Source organism: Etheostoma spectabile, chromosome 9 (genome assembly GCF_008692095.1).
Source record: "Etheostoma spectabile isolate EspeVRDwgs_2016 chromosome 9, UIUC_Espe_1.0, whole genome shotgun sequence".
Taxonomy (NCBI): Eukaryota; Metazoa; Chordata; class Actinopteri; order Perciformes; family Percidae; genus Etheostoma; species Etheostoma spectabile.
Window position 1 is genome coordinate 21,759,771 of NC_045741.1, and position 19,001 is coordinate 21,778,771.

At 40.2% G+C, this 19,001-nt stretch overlaps 1 protein-coding gene across 2 annotated transcripts in view; it reads left to right on the forward strand.

The window, feature by feature from the left end:
• Positions 1-13,778, forward strand: part of sin3b (SIN3 transcription regulator family member B) — a 17,466-nt gene extending 3,688 nt beyond the window's left edge. The window contains exons 5-19 of one of the 2 annotated variants that reach the window (XM_032525160.1): positions 293-448; positions 1,098-1,226; positions 1,408-1,497; positions 1,623-1,741; positions 2,431-2,644; positions 3,012-3,128; positions 3,601-3,839; positions 4,313-4,496; positions 5,598-6,471; positions 8,243-8,412; positions 9,865-10,038; positions 11,171-11,263; positions 11,393-11,487; positions 12,126-12,324; positions 12,497-13,778. In XM_032525160.1, coding sequence (XP_032381051.1) covers positions 293-448; positions 1,098-1,226; positions 1,408-1,497; positions 1,623-1,741; positions 2,431-2,644; positions 3,012-3,128; positions 3,601-3,839; positions 4,313-4,496; positions 5,598-6,471; positions 8,243-8,412; positions 9,865-10,038; positions 11,171-11,263; positions 11,393-11,487; positions 12,126-12,324; positions 12,497-12,733 — 3,090 coding nt within the window. In that variant the 3' untranslated portion in view covers positions 12,734-13,778. The remainder of the gene's footprint in view (positions 1-292; positions 449-1,097; positions 1,227-1,407; positions 1,498-1,622; positions 1,742-2,430; positions 2,645-3,011; positions 3,129-3,600; positions 3,840-4,312; positions 4,497-5,597; positions 6,472-8,242; positions 8,413-9,864; positions 10,039-11,170; positions 11,264-11,392; positions 11,488-12,125; positions 12,325-12,496) is intronic. The other variant, XM_032525161.1, reaches the window with a different exon arrangement.
• Positions 13,779-19,001: the final 5,223 nt, after the last annotated feature.

Genomic DNA, 19,001 nt, shown 5'->3' on the forward strand with positions numbered 1-19,001 from the left:
TTTTTGCAAAGCAGAGGACTCTCAGCAGTGTTATACTAATAGTTCCTTTTTAAATGGCTCTCTGTTATTTTAAATAAGAATTGAATAAGTAAATAAATGTAAACTGTAAAGGTTTTTTTTGTCCAGTATCAATTTCCTAGAGCAGCCTGTTCCTCGGAAGACGGTTTGTGTCTCCTGCACCAAGATTGTGACTACCATGTGTAGCCAGGCCAACTAATGTAAACTTTTTTTAATCAGAGGTTTGATTCCTCACCTCTGATCACCATTTTTTTTTCCTCGTACCACCCCTCAGAAGGAGCAGTTGGAGGTGAAGGAAAGTCGAGGCGGCCGAGGCAGTAGTGGGATGACTGAAGATGAGGTGTTTTCTAAAGTTGCCAGTCTTTTCAAGGGACAAGAAGACCTGCTGGCTGAGTTTGGGCAATTCTTACCTGATGCCAAGAGATCATTGGTCAGTAAAGCAGCACACAGAGATAAATAATGTAATGTAAAAATGAAAAAGGTTGTGACCCAATCAATGGCCTTTTTTATTTCCATGCTACTGCTCAAAAGTTTCATTCTCGTATATTCTTAGTAGTCAATATATTGCAAGATAAGTGTTTTTTAACTCCACACTCTTTGAATACAGTAATTAAAAGTGTGAGTCCATGGCGGCTGTATAGCTCAGTTGGGAGAGCGGGCGCCCATGTATGTATGTATGTATGTATGTATATATATATATGTGTGTGTGTCTTCAGCTGTCTTGTCAATAAAAGCTTTAAAATGCTCGACAAATAATCTTAAAAAAAAGTGCAAGTCCAAAGTAAAGCTAACACAATTTAGTAGATTAGTGGATTAACAGAATATTCAATTGACACTATTTTGATAACTGATTTATCAAGTTTAAGTCATTTTCAATCAGAAATGTCAAAAAATTCACTGGATTTTGCTCCTCAAATTTGAATATTGGCTGTGTTTTTTTTTTTTTTTTTTAAGTCTTCTATGAGAGTAAAAGTTGGTTGCACAAAGCAAGCTATTTTATTATGTCAACTCTACGTCTGCTCTAGGAAATATTGTGATGGGCCTTTTTCACACTTTCCTGTGTGCTTCATCTTCTGTAGTTTACCGGGAGCTCATTGACAGGAGGGAAAGAACAGCTGAAAAGGCCGGAGGAGGACGACACAATAACCAAACAGAACAAAAAGAGGCCCAGGCCCATACTACTGCAGCACATGTCCCCACTGCTCAAGGTAAACTCTCCATTTAGAATAACTGCCTTAGGCGACGCACCAATGTATGTACTATTGTCCTTGAAAAGGTTCAAGTTTTAGCGTTCCTGAAGCAACAAATCAAAGGCTTCAACTTCAATAACTTTAAAATAACTAATATAAACACAAAGATCATTAAGCATTAATTTCCTTTTTTATTTAGAAGAAAATGAAGTATTCCTGTACCAAAGATCAGTCCTTTGCTTCAGTTGGCAAACATGGAGTCTTAAGAGAATTCTCCTTCTTTGATAAGGTGAGGGTTCATTTTCCATGGCAGTGGTTTTAGATGTCCTCCATTCTCTATTTGTTCATACTGTTCTTTTGACCCATTGCCACATTGTTTTATTATTTCATCTGACGTTCCTGTCAACCTAACAGGTGCGTCGCCTGTTTAAAAGCCAGGAGGTGTATGAGAACTTCCTGCGCTGCATCGCCTTGTTTAACCAGGAAGTAGTTTCGGGAGCGGAGCTGCTACAGCTAGTCACTCCTTTCCTGGGGTGAGTGGATGGAAAGATGATTGAGCTGAAGAAATGTTTAAATTGGTTGGATGAAATCAGGAACATTGACGTTCAAATAATGGATACAGTAGCTGCAGGGAGCAGACAGAAAGTGTAGAGGCTGTTGTCTGGTGTTGTAGAAGAGGCATTCTGGTAATACTGAAGGGGGGGGGGAGGGCAACCACTGTTAGAAAAATGTATAAAAGGCTTTCAAGACCACTATTAAGAATTATTATATTTTTTATTTATTTTTTTAAAAGAATGATATTTTTCAGCATGTCTGCTTTATTGTATAGTGTTAGCTTTGAGAGAGACAGGAAAGGCAGGGGAGAGAAAGGGTTTGACATGCAGCAAAGGGCCCGGGCTGGAATCGAATCCGGCCCCTGGTTAAGGATTTAACCTTGATACATTGTGCATACGCTCTACCGGTTGAGCTACTGGGGCACCAATATTTAAGAATTCTTAAATATATATGCAAATGGAACTGATATGATCATTACCTATGGAAATTAAATGATTATTCCAATTATGAACCAAACTGCACCAAAAGAAATGAAACTAACATGACATGATGCAAATTTGTAGGACTGGTAGGGTTATTCTGATAATAAGTTATAGTATCACTTGGTTTTTGATCAGCTGTTCTTCTGATTTATCTCTTGTTCATGATTTCATCCATCTCCTTCCAGGAAGTTTCCCGAACTGTACACACAGTTCAAGTCATTTCTGGGGGACAAAGAGCTCTCTCATGCTGTGTCAGGGCTGTCAGATCGCTACATGGAGGGGGGAGGGGGCAGGGAGGTGGATTATGCCTCCTGCAAGCGCCTGGGATCCAGCTACAGAGCGCTGCCCAAGACCTACCAGCAGCCTAAATGCAGTGGGCGCACTGCCCTATGCAAGGAGGTACACCCTCTTACATTTTCCTGGAGTTGTCACTACATCAATGCATTGCTTGAAGGTGACGTGTAAACAAAGTTTCTGTTCACGTTCAATGTTATTAAAGAAGATGCACTGTGCGTATCCTTGAGTTCTGTTGAATGAGTTTTCTTCCGCAGAAAACATTTGCAAAGCCGATTTTACTTAAAAGTTTGAGACATGCATTATTTACGTGCATATCGTCTCCTCTTTCTTCCCTGCCTTTTGCTGGAATGTTGCTGTGTTTTTTGGAGTAAATGACAGAAAGGCTAGAATATTACATCATTGTGAAATATTTTCCTATAGAAAGGGTTTTCCCGTTGTTGATATTACATGTGTGTCTTTATGGTTGTAGGTGTTGAACGACACCTGGGTGTCATTTCCTTCTTGGTCTGAGGACTCCACCTTCGCCAGCTCGAAGAAGACTCCTTATGAGGAGCAGCTGCATCGCTGTGAGGACGAAAGATTTGAGGTGTGTATACCCTAACAAGGATCTATTTACACTTGCAGAGCAGGGAGGTTTGTATAAACATCACAACTTGCTGTGTATGTTTTTATCTTTGTGTCCTTGCTCCTGTAAAAGACCATATCTTAAGCTTTAACACACAGAGCACTTGGCACTATACTGTAGTTCAGTGGATCCCAACCTTTTTGATCTGAGGTATCAGATGAACTCACGTACCCCTTTATCGATTCCCAAAGTATGTTTTTAAATGTAGCCCAAATGTGTTCAAGTGTTGACTTAATGTAAATGTGTTGATATGTTTTTTTTTTAATCAAATATACTGTTATTTCAAATTAGTTGAGCTCCTCTAAAATCTTTCCACAACCCCCTGGCAACTGCAGAACCACCCCCGGGGTTACAAGTACCCCTGGTTGGGCATCATTGCGCTAGTTGATGGCTTCCTTCTAAAAGCTCTGCGTCTGGAACTTTCCACTTATAGTTGGATGTGGTTCTGGAGACCAATCTGGCCACTATCAGGGTGCTGGAGAGCGTCCAGAAGAAGCTCTCCCGTCTTTCCCCAGAGGACCAGGACCGATTCAGATTAGACGACTGCCTGGGCGGCACCTCTGAGGTCATCCAGCGTCGTGCGGTGTATCGTATCTATGGTGACAAAGCCCCTGAGATCATTGAGGGACTGAAGAGGAGTCCTGCTACCGCTGTGCCTGTGGTGCTCAAGAGGTCAGGACTCTTTTAATTTCAAATTTCTTCATCGGTAACACGTTTAATGGAAGAAATTCAATGCCTGAATTCTTGTTTAGGACCTCGTTGTGCATGCGTTACTATTATGGTCAATTAGACATATTGATAGACATAGACATATTGCTCTAATTTTCTTTGTGAACATTGTGAATATGGAAAGGAGATTGTTGCTTGCCATTAGACAGCACACTTACGTTAACAGCAGGGAGGTTTAACTAAGTGACGGTGTGATAGTAACACTGATTTGCTGACAGAGTAAGATCCTTGTATAAACAGGCAGTAATCTTTGTGCATCCTCAAAAACTGACATGTTCCCTCCCAAAGATACTTTAACCCATACAAAAAACTGCATTGTGCCCAAGCAAGATCAGGGGTAGGCATGTTAACGGAACATTTTATACACTTGGCTGTATTTTATGAAGTTTTTTTTATTAAAGGTGTCTTTCCAACAGGTTGAAAGCCAAGGAAGACGAGTGGAGAGAGGCCCAGCAGGGTTTCAATAAGATTTGGAGGGAGCAGTACGAGAAGGCCTACCTGAAGTCCCTAGACCACCAAGGAGTCAACTTCAAACAGAATGACATGAAGGCCCTGCGGTCAAAGAGCCTTCTCAATGAGATTGAGAGTGTCTACGATGAGGTAAAAACGTACTTCCTGTTTGACATCTCAACACTTCTTCTCATAATTTGAAAAGGTAAATGGGTGAAAATGTATTAAATTACAATTAAATTACTATGTTTTAGAGCCATACCAGAGGCTACACACAATACAATTGTTCATTGTATTGAAAACGACATTGATCTTTTTGGAAATTCATCTTGCACCATAAAACTCATCAGAAGTTAACTTGTAATATAACCCCTTCACATTTTGAAAAAATTCCTTCAATCCCAGAGTCCACCATACAATAGAATTTACTTTATTCTGGTGGTAATTTCTTTGCAATGATTGTGTTGGTTGATACCTAGTCTATATCCTCAACGTTCCACTTCCAGGACTGTTCCATTGTTGCCAGAAAATCTGCCGGATTTACTACTTTTAGACCGGATATCCATTGCCTTGGGATTCCTTTGCGTTAGGATTTTAAACTCCGGTAGATTTATGAGGACTATGGTTAACCTTTTTTCAGATTTTTGCAAGGTTAATCCAGACAGCTAGCTAAAATCCAGAATGAGTTTTCTGTTGCATGACTAAAACAACTTTTAAACGTACATGTGTTCCACCACCAAAGACAATGGTGGTTGGTTTAAAGAAATGGCAATAAACCAGAGCACGTTTTCCTCCCATCCCTGAATGATATGTGGCGTAGCCAGACTCTCCTCCAGTGTGCTTTGGAGTCTGGCAAAGACACCCAGCATTCATTTAAACAAATTAGTTTTTTCACTTACTTACCTTTTTTTTGTCTCCTTTTTATAGTTGAGTTTCACAGGAAAAAGGACAAACTCAACTCAAGATGGACCTGCCCAACTCGATCATAAGAATCTGACATTTATGGGTTTACTTAATCTTCTGATGAGGATCGTGTGATACAACCTGAGCTCTAGAACAATCAAGCAAATAAATGGACCTTGAATTGATATTGTTTTGTCATTTCCTTGTATGTTTTATTTTCCTCCTTCATAGCTGCGAGGGAAATGATCATTAAGTTTATGTGGGAAGATTAATCTCTGAGTTCAATGAAACTCCAGTGTGTCTTTCTTAAGTTACCTGCATTCATCTGTGTTTTTCTGTATGTCTCAGCGTCAGGAGCAGAGCACAGAAGAGGGTGGAGTTGGCCAGCAGAACCGCAACGGCTCTGGTGCCGCCTCGTCCAGCGAGCCTCACATGGTGTTTACATACGAGGATAAACAGATCCTGGAGGACGCTGCCTCGCTCATCATCTACCATGTCAAACGTCAGCCCACCATCCACAAAGAGGACAAGGACCACATCAAGCGCATCATCCAGCACTTTGTCCCCGACCTGTACTTTTCCCGCCGCGGCGAGCTCAGTGATACCGAAGACTGGACAGATGAGGAGGTTGAGCCTGAGGAGGGTGGAGAGCGAGCACTAGGAGTTGGAGCAGCAGCAGCAGCAGCACCACCACCCCCCCCAGCAGGAGCCGGAGGAAATGGTAATTCTAACAATGCATCAGGAGCAACAGCAGCCACAGGTAGTCATTCTCAACCTCAACCTGCCCAGTCCCAACCTCAGCAGCTCAACGGTGAGTCCAGACGGAGGCGCTGCAGCCCATCCCAACCTGCAGACGCAGAGGCCTCCACCACCTCAAGTAGCACGAGCCAGCCTGCAGGGACTGCCTCATCCACCCCTGCGTCTACGCCCATGGAGACGGGCTCAGGTGCACCTGGAGAGAAGGTGGACCTGCGCGACCCTGAAGCAGAGCACCAGAAGGAGCTGGACGGTGTCTACAACCTTTTCTTTGTCAACAACAACTGGTATTTCTTCTTGCGACTGCACCAGACCCTGTGTACGCGCCTGCTGCGGGTTTACCGGCAGGCAGAGCGGCAGCTGCTGGAGTACCGAGCTGAGCAGAGCAGGGAGAGGCTGCTGATGGCCGAGGGAAGGAGAGAAAAAGCTTGTGACCTCGCCATGGAGCTCCGCCTCAAACAGCCCAGTAAGTTTAGCAACTGGTTGCTTATGCAAATCCTGGAATGGTACGATATAAAGTATTTAAATTTGAGTCGATTCATCCAGCTGCCACATCTGACTCGACATGGACAGTAATCTCAGTGTAGAACTGTTTAGTTTTAGATCTTTAAACTGTGATCAAGAGCTGTAATATATATATATATATATATATATAAATAGTGTGTATATCATCAGGCAGATGAGTTAACGAGATATAATAATGAGCTTATTCAGAAAGTGATCAGAACTGATTCAGAAAGTGAATCTAAAGCTTTCTGATGTCAGTTCATCTAAATTATTCCAGGATTCACAGTGTTGAGTAATGGTCACACTGCACAATGAAGGGAAAGGCTTGTTTAGAAATTAGTCCAGATGTGATGCTATTCTTTTCTTTGCTTTGCCAACATTTTAAGTGGCATTGTGTTTGAAAAATGAATCATAAATGTACTGTTCAGTGGGTGTGACTGACCCTGGTCATTAACATAATGTAGTATTAAGTGATGCAAAAATGTTTTGAGCATCAACAACCTAATTTCCTGTATTCGGATATACTTTTATGCACCAATTTACAGTGGAAATACCGTAATTTATCCTATGTGAAGAAGGATAACACAGATGACAAATATAATGGAGAATATGTTGTTGCGTGTCATTGGGCATTTTTAAGTGGTTATGGTAAATGGGAATCCTGGAGCTTTCTTAGTAGACCTGCACAATTCGGGGAAAAATATGATTCACAATATTTTAGCTTAGAATTTTTTCTCTTTCTAGATTATTTTCCCCCCAAAGTGTAATATTATTATACTATTATTATTAATATTATTGCACACATGAACCATGACAAAACAAGACAAATTAGCAGTACTAAATAAAGATTTAGTTTGGCACCTATTTAAATTTGTAATTTATTTTATTTATATACCTTTTAGCACACTGTACATCACCACAAGCCTGTAAACATAGAGGCTTCAATGAAGAGAAGGTAGCATTGCAGCGATGTTTAAAACTCACAGAAGAAAGTAGTGTTTGTGATGCAGTCGGCTCATAAAATTACATGAGAATAAAAGTCATTAAAGAAAAAAATCAGTTATTTCAAAATTAAATTGTGAACCGGGTGAATCGAGATTGCGATTTTATACCGATTAATCATGCAAGCCTATTTCTTAGTGGATATACCTGTGTATCACGTAGACTACACCACTGCCTGGAGGTACGTGGAAAGATTCTAGTGTAGCTGAGGTGATTTGAAAAATACTGAGGGAACCACTGTTATAATCCAATCGAGCTCCAGGTCAACCAGCCATCATAAACAGTAAGTTTGGCTATTTTATAATGATTAATAATTTTATAATGCAATCACTTTTCCTAATGTAAGCCTTTTTAAAGCAAGTGAACCACAGAGTAGTGCTTCAACTAAAAATTATCTTAATCAATGAACTGTGTGCTCTATAAAACAACAACAAACAATGAAATATATATTCTATACTGTAAGACAAAGACAAATCTGTGAACGATTGAGTAACAGTTTGAATTAATGTTACGGACCTCCATTTTTTTAAAGAGCTGCAATTGGTTGAACATTTTATTGTAAATTTGATTAATTGAAATAAAATTTCATTCATGTTAGAGCAGAAGACAGGGTGTCCAACTCCAAGCCTTCCTGTCACAACAGATCCACATTCACCTCTACACAGAAGACTTTATTACATTGTGAAGACATGCTGTTGTAACACATGTGACATCCCTTGCTTCCACAGGTGAGGTGGAGTTAGAGGAGTACTACCCTGCCTTCCTGGATATGGTGCGGAGCCTGCTAGATGGCAACCTGGACTCCACACAGTATGAAGACACACTGAGAGAGATGTTCACCATCCACGCTTACATCGGCTTCACCATCGACAAGGTCATCCACAACATCATTCGGCAGGTAAGCATTCAGCAGGTTACTTTTTGGCGACTAACATTTTATTTTAACACAAAACATACAACTCACAACAGGAGGCTACTTCCGACCGGAGGTATTTTTGCCGTTCCTAGAACCCTTTTTTTATCGTGTTCCAACTGGACCCATTTTGGGATTTTTAAGTTCCTCTGACTGCAGTTCCTGTAACTCTTTCAGCTCCTACTTCAGGGCAGAGTTTCCACATAGGAACCCTTAGCAACGTCTTAAACACAAACGGTACATATTCTTCTGTTTGTTGCAATTCGCCTATGTATCTCATAAGACAAACATCACACATTCAACTAGCTAATTGTTTGCCTGTTGCGCTCTGCTCGTCTATCTTCTTCCATCACATTTATTAGGATCGTATTATGCTGGAGCCTTCGTCTTCTGTGTCTCTCTGTTAAGTACTCCAGCCTAGTCTTTAAACAGTGCCAGGTTTGTTAAAAAGTCAAGGGATGACACTATAAAGTGTCTAAAGTGTACTATAAGGGTCTAAATGTTTCCGTGCTTGCGTCACCCTCCTTCCAGTTCCTATGGCCACTTGGTCAGTGCCACTGCAAATGGAAAAACGGTTTTGGGGGAGGGTAGTTAGTAGAACTGTTTAGAAGTGGACTGTTCCTGTAACTACTTGGTCGGAAAGAGGCTATAGACACATCAACTCCCCATCTGAACCTACCTGAAACGCCATCACCCCCTTCCCATACATTGGTTTAGACAAGATGAAAGTATATGGCATCCTAGGAGCCCTTCAAATAGCTCAGGTACTCCCCACTATTGTTTAGTTGCAAACCGTTTGTATAACATTTTTTCAAGTGCTGCTACTTTCGCTATCTCACAAGCCTTCTTGGATTGAAGGTACCCCTTTGTTCCTCTGTACTCTCAGAAGAATCTGTCTGGCTATCATTAAACTGGTTTGGACCTAACTTCTTGTCTTCTTATCTATCCCGCTTAAAATTGACCCATCTCCCAAAAGAAATAATCTTGGATGAATGGATCCCTGCAATCCGACATAGGTTATCATGTATCCACCAAAAATTTGGTGTCTCTCTTAATCCCAAGTCTAAACAATTTTGAGGGAGTCCAATATAAGTGATGCATGAACTTAAACTGAATGAGGCGGACCCTACATCGTGTGACAAAGTTTTTATATTCCTACCAATTCTGTCCCACTCCCAATCATCTAGTGTAATACTCAGATCCCTGTCCCGTGTCTTCTTGAGGGCTGACCAGGCTCCATCCCCCAGGTTCTGAATAAGCACAGCATACTACCAGATGCATCATGACCTAAGTTCCCAAAGTTCTTCAACACTTTATCTAAACATTACATGTGACAGTAAACTCTGCTTGCTCAGCTCCAAAGGCTTAAGCTTTTGAAGACATTTTTCAACATTTAATGTATTCTAATCCTCACTTTTTTTTTGTTTTTTACTTCAGCTGCAGCACCTAGTGAGCGACGAGGTGTGTCTGCAGGTGGTTGATCTTTACCTGGCTGAGAGGAAGAGGGGGGCAGCGGGGGGTAACCTGTCCTCGCAGTGTGTCAGATCAGCCTGGGAGACCAGCTACCAGTGGAAAGCTGAGAGAGTCATGGCTGAGGAGAACTGTTTCAAGGTGAGAACACAGTCCTGGTTAATGAAGTACTAGTCTATATCCACAACATTCCACTTCCGGGATTGCTCCGGTGCAGCAGGAAAATCCGCCGGATGCATTTATTTTTGCTGCGTTCCATTTCCTTTTGCTTTCTTTGTATCAGAGTTTTTAATGTTGCTGCTGTTTAAGGCAGTGAAACTATTTTCTTTTCTTTTATCAGCTTCCATTTTCACTGCATTGTAATTTTGCTGTTTATACTTATTACTTGTACAGTACTTCATTTTAAGAAGTACGGAACACTACTGTAAATGTACCCAGAAAAGCAAAGCCCAATACTATAAATGCAAGAAACAGTGTTTTGTTTTGATCAGCGAGTGCTGCTTCCTGATCATTTCCTTTTTTAGGACTCGTTTTCGTAATGTATCTTGTCTTTTGCTAATGTTAGTTACAGTTTTATCTTCTATGTTATGATTAATCTGCATAATGATGTGGAAGCAACACTGCTTATATCCAGCCAGTTGTACTACAGCAAGATGAACGTGGTCTCTTTGAATTCAGTTACATATAATCGGAGCACCTTTCTCTTCTACCAACACCTACTTTAGAGATTTTTATAGCTTTAGAGCTCTAGTGCGGAACCCTTTTATGTCTCCCCCCTCTGGTAGTGAAAGTAATTACACAAACACTGTTAGTGTGCTTAACAAAAACAGTGGGATTCGTAATGGTCTCTCCCCCCTTCCCGCCTGTCAAGGTATTGGGTAATACAGTTAGACTGACATACCGTGTAACCAATCAGAGAGCCAGAATGAGTGAAGAACTGTAAGTGACTGAGCAAGGTTGGTTGATTGCTCATGCAAAGACGTTATGGAGTTAATACATTACTTAAATGATTGACATTCTTCTGGTGCACCACAGGAACCAGACATCACAACTCCGGTATACTGAGAAATACAGAGCTTTCCCTGGCGGTGATGGGTTTAATCTGCAGTGTGTGTGAACTTGTTTGTTGTGGGCTTGAATGTAACGGACGTTCCTTTCTATGTAAAAGTTCTGCACTAGCTTTAAACTCCTTTTTTAAACTTTTTTTGTTTGTTTGATTCATCTGTTGTAAATTGATCCACGGTGGTTTACTGATGTTTCTTTGTGTCATCAGGTGATGTTTCTCCAAAACAAGGGTCGTGTGACGATGACCATTGAGCTGCTGGACACTGAGGAGGCCCAGGCTGATGACCCGTTAGATGTACAGGTAAACACACGTTTACAAACAAACTGATGCAGACACTTTGAAATAAATAATATGATATGGTTACACATTCATAAATCGTAATGCGTCTTGCTGTACAGTAATTGATGTCTTTGCTGCCTTCTCTCTCAGTGCCTGTCGAGCTACATGGAGCAGTTTGTAGGAACTGAGTCCAGTCTGTGTTCTCAAGCCGATGGCTACTTCTTCAAACCTGTATTTCTGCCCAGGTATAATGGTTTTAACATTTTTGTAGGTTTAAACATCACCAGACCAATTCTTATTTAAATCTGTGCATATCCAAATCATAAAGGTTGTCTCGTGTGAACTATACAGACCGATCAGCTTGTGGTCACTCGGTCCATGCACTTGCAACAGGTCTCTGCGTTCCCAGTTGTTTGTTAAACATTTTGTCCACTGATAAAATGTTTAACAAACACCTGTTGTTACAGTGCATCTGCACACTGTCCTACAACTAAAATTACAACATACACTAACCTTTTGGGGTAAAATATTGGGCTGATTTTACAGGTCTTCTAATTTACCTGTATGTCGGTGTACGCATTTTATCAATCGGCTTTAGATGGAATTTTTAGTTTGTGTGTGTGCGTGTGTGTGTTTGTATATTTACTGTTTGCAGACATTGAGTAAGTATTAAACCCTTTTATTAAATAATGAAAGTTACAATGTTGGAATTTTGGAAAAGTGAAGTTTCTGTTCTGACTTTGATGTTGTTGGTCATTTTAGATAAAAATGCACAAAAAAAGGAACAGGGTCTAATTTATGGCATTCAGTTGTTCTCAAAGTATGTCAATTACAAATATCCAATCAGCATGTTGAGCTCAAATAAATGAGTCTCTTCTTGTAGGAACCTGCGTCGTTTCCGTCGCTGGCAGGTGCGGCAGGTGGAGGCGATGCGCTGCAGGAGAGAGTGGCACCGCCAGCTGGGCGTGGAGAACGCCGGGAGTCTGGACTGTCGATTTAAACTCAACACTCACAAGATGGTGTTTGTCATGAACTCTGAGGATTACATGTACCGCAGAGGAGCACTCGTCAAGGCCAGAAAGGTAGACTGGAGTCTACGTTTATTTTGTCCCTGTGTTCCTGTTGTAAGAGTCTAACATGGGGATGTGAAGAATCCTGGTCACGATGTGTGTCAGGAAAATGAAACCTTGTTTGTAGATTTTCTGCTTGTTAAATCCTGCTTGTTGTCTGACAGTTTTTCCTCTTCCTCCGCAGTCGCAGCACAGAGTGGCAGCGAGCCAACATGAACGCTTTGACAAGTGGCACCAGGGCTGGCTGGCCAATCACGTTACGGCCTCGGCTGGACGCTCAGTGCAGAACTGGCTAATGGGTGAGGAGGAAGAGGACATGATCCCCTGCAAGACTACCTGCCTATCGACTGAGGTGAAAGGGCAAGCGGTGAACAGATACCAAGTTCATTACAGCGGTAGCAAAGCCCCAGCCTCCCCGTAGAGATAGACATACTGTACACACACAGGTAAATGCATGGACGTACAGGACATTCATACACTAAATACAGACATAAACCGCTGCAGTCCCACTTCTCCACTTTCCTCCACTACATGTCCACTCATTCACTTTCACTGATGGATGAAGAAACACAGTGCAGACTCTGGACTGTTAATACCAGTGGACAGTGAGTCAGTGAATGAGTGCACAGTGAGAGGAGTGATGACATGGAGAAAAAGGACCAACACAGACAGTGAAGTAACCAGTGAGAGTAGACTCGGCCCTAATTGATGGCACGAGTCGGACGTGACGGCACAAACGGAGCTCATCATCATCGTCATTCTTCTAGCTTCTCTGGTGGCACTAAAAGTTGATGGACACAGTTGATCAGGTGAGAAGTTATGAGATCATGAAATTTGTTTCAGAAATGTGAATGTCTTTATTTTTCTTCTTTTTTTAAGTCAAGTGTAGTTTTTAGCTTCTAAATCCAGAGAGCCTTCTGTTGGTTGGTTGGTTTATGCGTGTTTATATGGAGAGATAATGGTAAACGTGTGTATGTATGTGTATCCTGCTCTCTTCATTTTGTCTGTTTGTATGCCCAGTACAGGCTCTACAACTCTAGTAATTGCATTGTTACTGTATGTGCATATATATATATATATAACAGGGATCCTGTATTTTTATATATGCATCTACATGAGTTGATACATCTTAAGATCATGTGGTTCTTTACAGTGTTTGCTGTCAGCCAACTCTTGATGTTTTGCATTTTGTTTTTTTTGTATTTTTCCTTTTTTGTGTTGTAGCTAAACAAGTTATCAACAAGGCAACAAGGAGACCTTAAATTAATTGGTTTAATATGGAGGACGCAGTCAAATTATGTATCATATTCATGATACTAAATGTTTACTTTGTATTGTCTTTTTTTTTGGCATACTGACATTGAAAATAAAAGCAAAATATCAGTGTTAAAATAGAATGTATAACATTTATCCTGTATCAGTTATCATAAAATAAACAACCTAGTTGTGACCTTCTTAGACGTTGACTGGCCGGTTGTTTGTTTGTTGAGAGAAATGTAATGTACAATTATAATACGTTGATAACAAAACACAGAAACTAGAGCCTTTAAAATCTGACACGGTATCAATAAAGACTCAATTAGAGCTGACGCAATTGATAGGTCACAGGAAAATAAATCGGCTATTTTGATAATCTATTGTTTAATTTACTTTTAAAGCTGAAATGAGATGAGTTTACTGCTTCTCGCTCTGTTTTCATTGTACAACTGAAATATATTTTCAGTTTTGGACTGTTGATGGACCAAAACAACACAACTGAAAAATGTTTTCATCTTGAGCTTTACAGTTTTCAACCATTTTAAACAAAATGAATAATTGATTAATTAAGAAAATGATTGATTATTACATCATTTTTAGCCCACAGTAAATATGAGCTCTTGCATTTAAAGTAGGATTTCTAGCAGGGCTGTTATGCTGGGTTGCTTTTAATTATACAAGTTTCTGTTTTTCATTTATTCAGTTGACATGTCAAATCTCTATGTTCTTCTGAGCACTTCTCCGGGTTACAAATTGAGTTTTAGATTATATTTTGATTTCACACTCAATCTTCTGAGGGAAACCTGTGAAATGATTAAAAGCGTCAGAACAGCCACAAATCCACCTTGCAGTGAGATAGTTTTTAACTGCCATTCTTCCAAGGTTGAAAATGGGCATTCATTCACGCAGTCAATCAGACACACTCATTTGTTTGATTTGTCACAAAGTTAAGCAGTTTGATTTAGTTGGTGCTTCATTTCTGCAAAGAAGCAAGATCTTAAGGACTATTCATCTATCCTTACTGGCACACTAAACATAACAGCATTGGACTCGGTCACTGGGAGCGAATAGGGGGGGGGGGGGCATCAAAACCCTAATTGCTACCAGTGCTTTTGGATGAGTTCCTCAAGCTTTTTCTGTTGTCAACTTCATCAGAACCGGACTCTTGTCAGGACCTGCAACAACGCTTTTTTACCACCAGACCCAAGATCTACTTTAAGCCATGCAGGTAAAGGCAACTAAAATGGCAACTAGTGGTGAGGCAGAGTGGAGGGTCGCAGGAATAACATTCTGTCATCAACGCTAGAGATGTTAACCAAAGTTAGCAACTTTGCTGGATAACTCTGCAGTTTAACATGAAAGTGAGACCAAAAAAAAGAAATTAGTTTTATGTGTGCACTTTATCTGTGCAACCCTCCATCATATGCTGGCTCCCTAAATTGGCACACACTCATCCAAAATTGAAGAAACCCTTACCTTATAGATTAAGGGGGTGAGTGACTTCGAAGTGCTGCACTCAGTTTCTAAGACCAAAAATGAAGCAATCAGAAGAGGAAACACAAACACCCCGGCAACCACAGCGAACAGTTGTGAGCTGGAGGAATAGGCTGTGTGCATACATGTTAAGGTGCATGTATTTTTATTCACAGAACTGCATCAAAGCCTCACTAGAGGGGGACATGTTCACTCAGCAAAGCTTCCTTTCCACCACGAAGGGCAGAGATCTGAAACCAAATGTGAGAAACTGAAAGCTCAGAAGAGACTGGAGCAGCTCAAACTCTAATGGTAGAGAAAAAAAAATGAGTCAAGAGGCAGTGCGAGTTTTAAAAATAATCGTGGTTTATAAAACCCAGATATGACAGGATCACCAAAGTGTATACAGAAATACAAATACCATCATAGAACGGTGTTATACACTCAACATGTACAAACTACTCTGTAAAAGGGACTTGGGGGAGGATGGGTCAGACATTTTTCTTCATGTCTCTTAAAATCACATTTAGCCACAATGTATTTATTCTATTATCTTTTTTTATATCTTATCAAAGTAGAACATCCACCTACCAAACTACAGGACTATCACGTTCAACTACATTAGAGAAAGGGAATGAACAACATCACGAGAGAGGGAGGGAGGGAGGGAGGGAGGGGTGGACACATATCAAGCACTTTAACATCATGGGGGTTTCAGCAAGCAGTGGAAACAAGGTCACCCATGAGAAAAATGGGATGTCAGGGCTGAAGATCATCTCAAACACTAAATGTACAAAATAACCCTGTTTTTTTTGTTTTTCTGTCACTGGGTTACACATACTGAACATCTGTGAACAGACACTGGCCACTAAAATGCACAGATCTGTTCATGAGATAATTCAAGAAGCTCAGGCAGATCTGGGATCAGTTTAACAGTATCTTGTCATGGTGTGGGTCATCTCTGTTCCTGTGCCCTACAGTATGTCAAAGTGCTGTCAGCAGGGCAGTTTACAACAACAGATCCAACGTCCACAATATTTGCATGCACATTCACAAATGTACAAACAGTTTTACAGCTTCAGGAGACAGTAATGTGGCGCTCACACCTCCTCCATGAGCCTTGGACACAAAGCCTTGACAAAAGAAGGAATCACCAACAAGATACAACCAATCACATTCTCCACTTCTATGGATTCTTTTCTATTCTTATACAAATACATTGTCTACAGATTTTCACATGAAAAGAGTGCAGGATCGTGACCAGTCAAAAATAAAAATTTAAAAAAGCTCCTCTCCACCTAACAAATACTGCTTGTCTTGGAGCAGAAATGGCAACGTATGAAATCGATCATTGTCACAGTACAATGATTACTAATATACACATCATGTCAAATAAATTAAGACCTATGTACAACGTGAAACTAAAGCAGCATGCAGGCAACACATCAGAGCCTTTTTACAAAACGATCTGCTGTAGAGTTGTGCTCTCCGACACAAACGAGAGAGGCAATGTGGGTTGTGTGTGTGCCATGTGTTATGCCTGTATACGGTTATGGTGTGTGTCTAGTGTATTTAAATGGATCAGGACGCTACCCATCTTCTACATTTCAACATATGTGTGAACGTTTTTACCTTTCTAGTTTACATTACTCATTGCACACAGAAGCCTTTCAGCCTTTTAGACGCTACGGGAAAAACACAAGTAGAAGAAACGTGACTTTCTGTCACACATTTGTATCGTAGCTCTCTGGGCTTCGTCTAATGACTGGCAGAGGGTGACACAGGGAATAACAGTGGATCGGAGAGCAAAGTGAGGGGGGTCAAACAGGAAGAGAAACCCACAAACCAGAATTAAAATTAACATCTTTTCTTTAAAAGCCAGGGGGCCCTCTAAAATAACAACAGTTCAAGAAGCGTGAGCTGCTGAAAATAAGCAGAGGGGTAAAGGGTGAATGTCAGATTTACAGCACATTCCACCCAGTTGTTACTAACTTCTACTTATCCAAGATTAGTAAACATGTGATCTAACAACTCACAACCAGTTAGTTTTTTTTTTTTTATAAAAGTGCTAAAATAATCAAGGCAACATTAGAAACAAACAAACATTAATCTGGTGACAGGATCGCTGAATGTGCTGAAACGTGAGAGATTATTAACTGTTAAAGAGCTTTTGCAGATTCGACTGCCTCCGAGTTACTCAATGGGAGCTTTAGGGTTGCCCAATTGTCATTAAATGAACCCGATTGTTTTGTTTCAAATGGATGAAGTAGGATGAGGTTTTCCATCCACGTGCATTCTGTTTTAAAAGTATAATTAAAATCCAATCAAAAGAGGCTGAATCATTTGGTTATAGGGCAAGCTTTTGTTAAAGGAAGGAACCCATATGCTACAAAAAGTAGCTCAAATTATCAACAAAACATTGTACATGCACAATTTTTTGTTTGTTTTGTTTTTTGTTTTGGCGGCGGTCCTCAAACCTTCATTCCCCACTTTGAAAGGTGAAACAAATTCAGTCGATTTTGGAAACGCTAGGAACAAAATGGTCCAATCTGAACATGTTGACCACAGGCTCCACTGCTGTATTAATAGTAAACATGGGAGCAAGATGAGCCTTTTCCTGTTTGATTTTCTTTCTGGTCAAACATGGATCGATCTTGTACTTGACATGTCGTTTTGCTGTCTGAATAAATCTTGCATGCCTAGCCTTGTTAGCATTGGTGCTGTCTTGTTTGGTTATTGTAACCTTCATTAATCAGATTCATTCAATTTTTAAAATGGCACATTTGCCCCCCTGGTTCCACTTCAGTTTGAGAACCACTGGCGTATATGCACTTTTGAAAGGTAACATTTAGAGCGTTTTACTGGGATTTTCAACAAGACAGAACCTACCTGCTAAAACTAAATGTGTAGTGTTGTAAAAGAACAATCTTTAAACAAGCTTTGTGCTTGATGGACACATTCTTAAAAATAAAGCTTTGGTAGTTAATGCAAAAAAATAGCACATAAAAGCACATATTGTAGCTATTAGGGCACTTTAAGATGACATGACACACGGTCTAATTTCTGGGATAAATCGAGGTCTAACTATGAACTTATTTAAAACGTGGCACAAGTTCAACCAAGAAAAATAAATACCACACCTTATAAAATACATTAACAATCATTGTGTTGATTTTCAAACTAGTCTTACTAGTATAAACAACACATGTAGAAGTACTGAAAAACTGCAACAGAGTAATAATGCACATCAAAATATATTAAATTTATTACAAAGAAACTTCACAGACTAGAAATGTTTGAAACAAAACATTGCTTTTTGTGGTGTTTTTTCACATTTTGTGTATTAAATGCACTTTTCCTGAAAGTGCCTCCAGGTTGTGATTGTACACGGACGTTGTTACAACTCAACCTTAAAAAAAAAGTATAAAAAGAATCAACAAGTTGAAACCAGTTGATTTGTTTTTGATATGCTGTGATTTGGGTTGAGTCCTTCCTCAGGTTTCTATTGATTGAGTCTTTTGATTGGCTTGTCTTCTCCCTGTTGATCCTAGAGTAGTTTAAAAAAAGGCCTCTATGCAGCTTCTCCAAAAATAAATCCAGAAAATGTCAATAAAAATCTAAAGAAACACAAATTAAACAACACAAAAAGTCCTTTAAAAATCCCAGGGCAGTGTGGTCTGTGTTTCCATTTATGTGCAGAAGATTTCCCTTGACGTCTGTCCATGTGTCTGTCTGTGTGTCTGCCTGTGCTCTCTTCTCAACTGTAGCAATATTACACTATGTTTGTGCTTTAGCAGGTTTTTCTTTATGTGGGTTCGCGATATAGTGTGTACTGTGTGTGTCTCTCTATACTTATAAAGACCAAATATACTCACGAGGATGTAAAGATGAGGTAAATTGTCCAAAATGAGGACAGCCTGAGGTCCTCACTGCTTTAAAGGTTTAGACTGAGGGTGGGG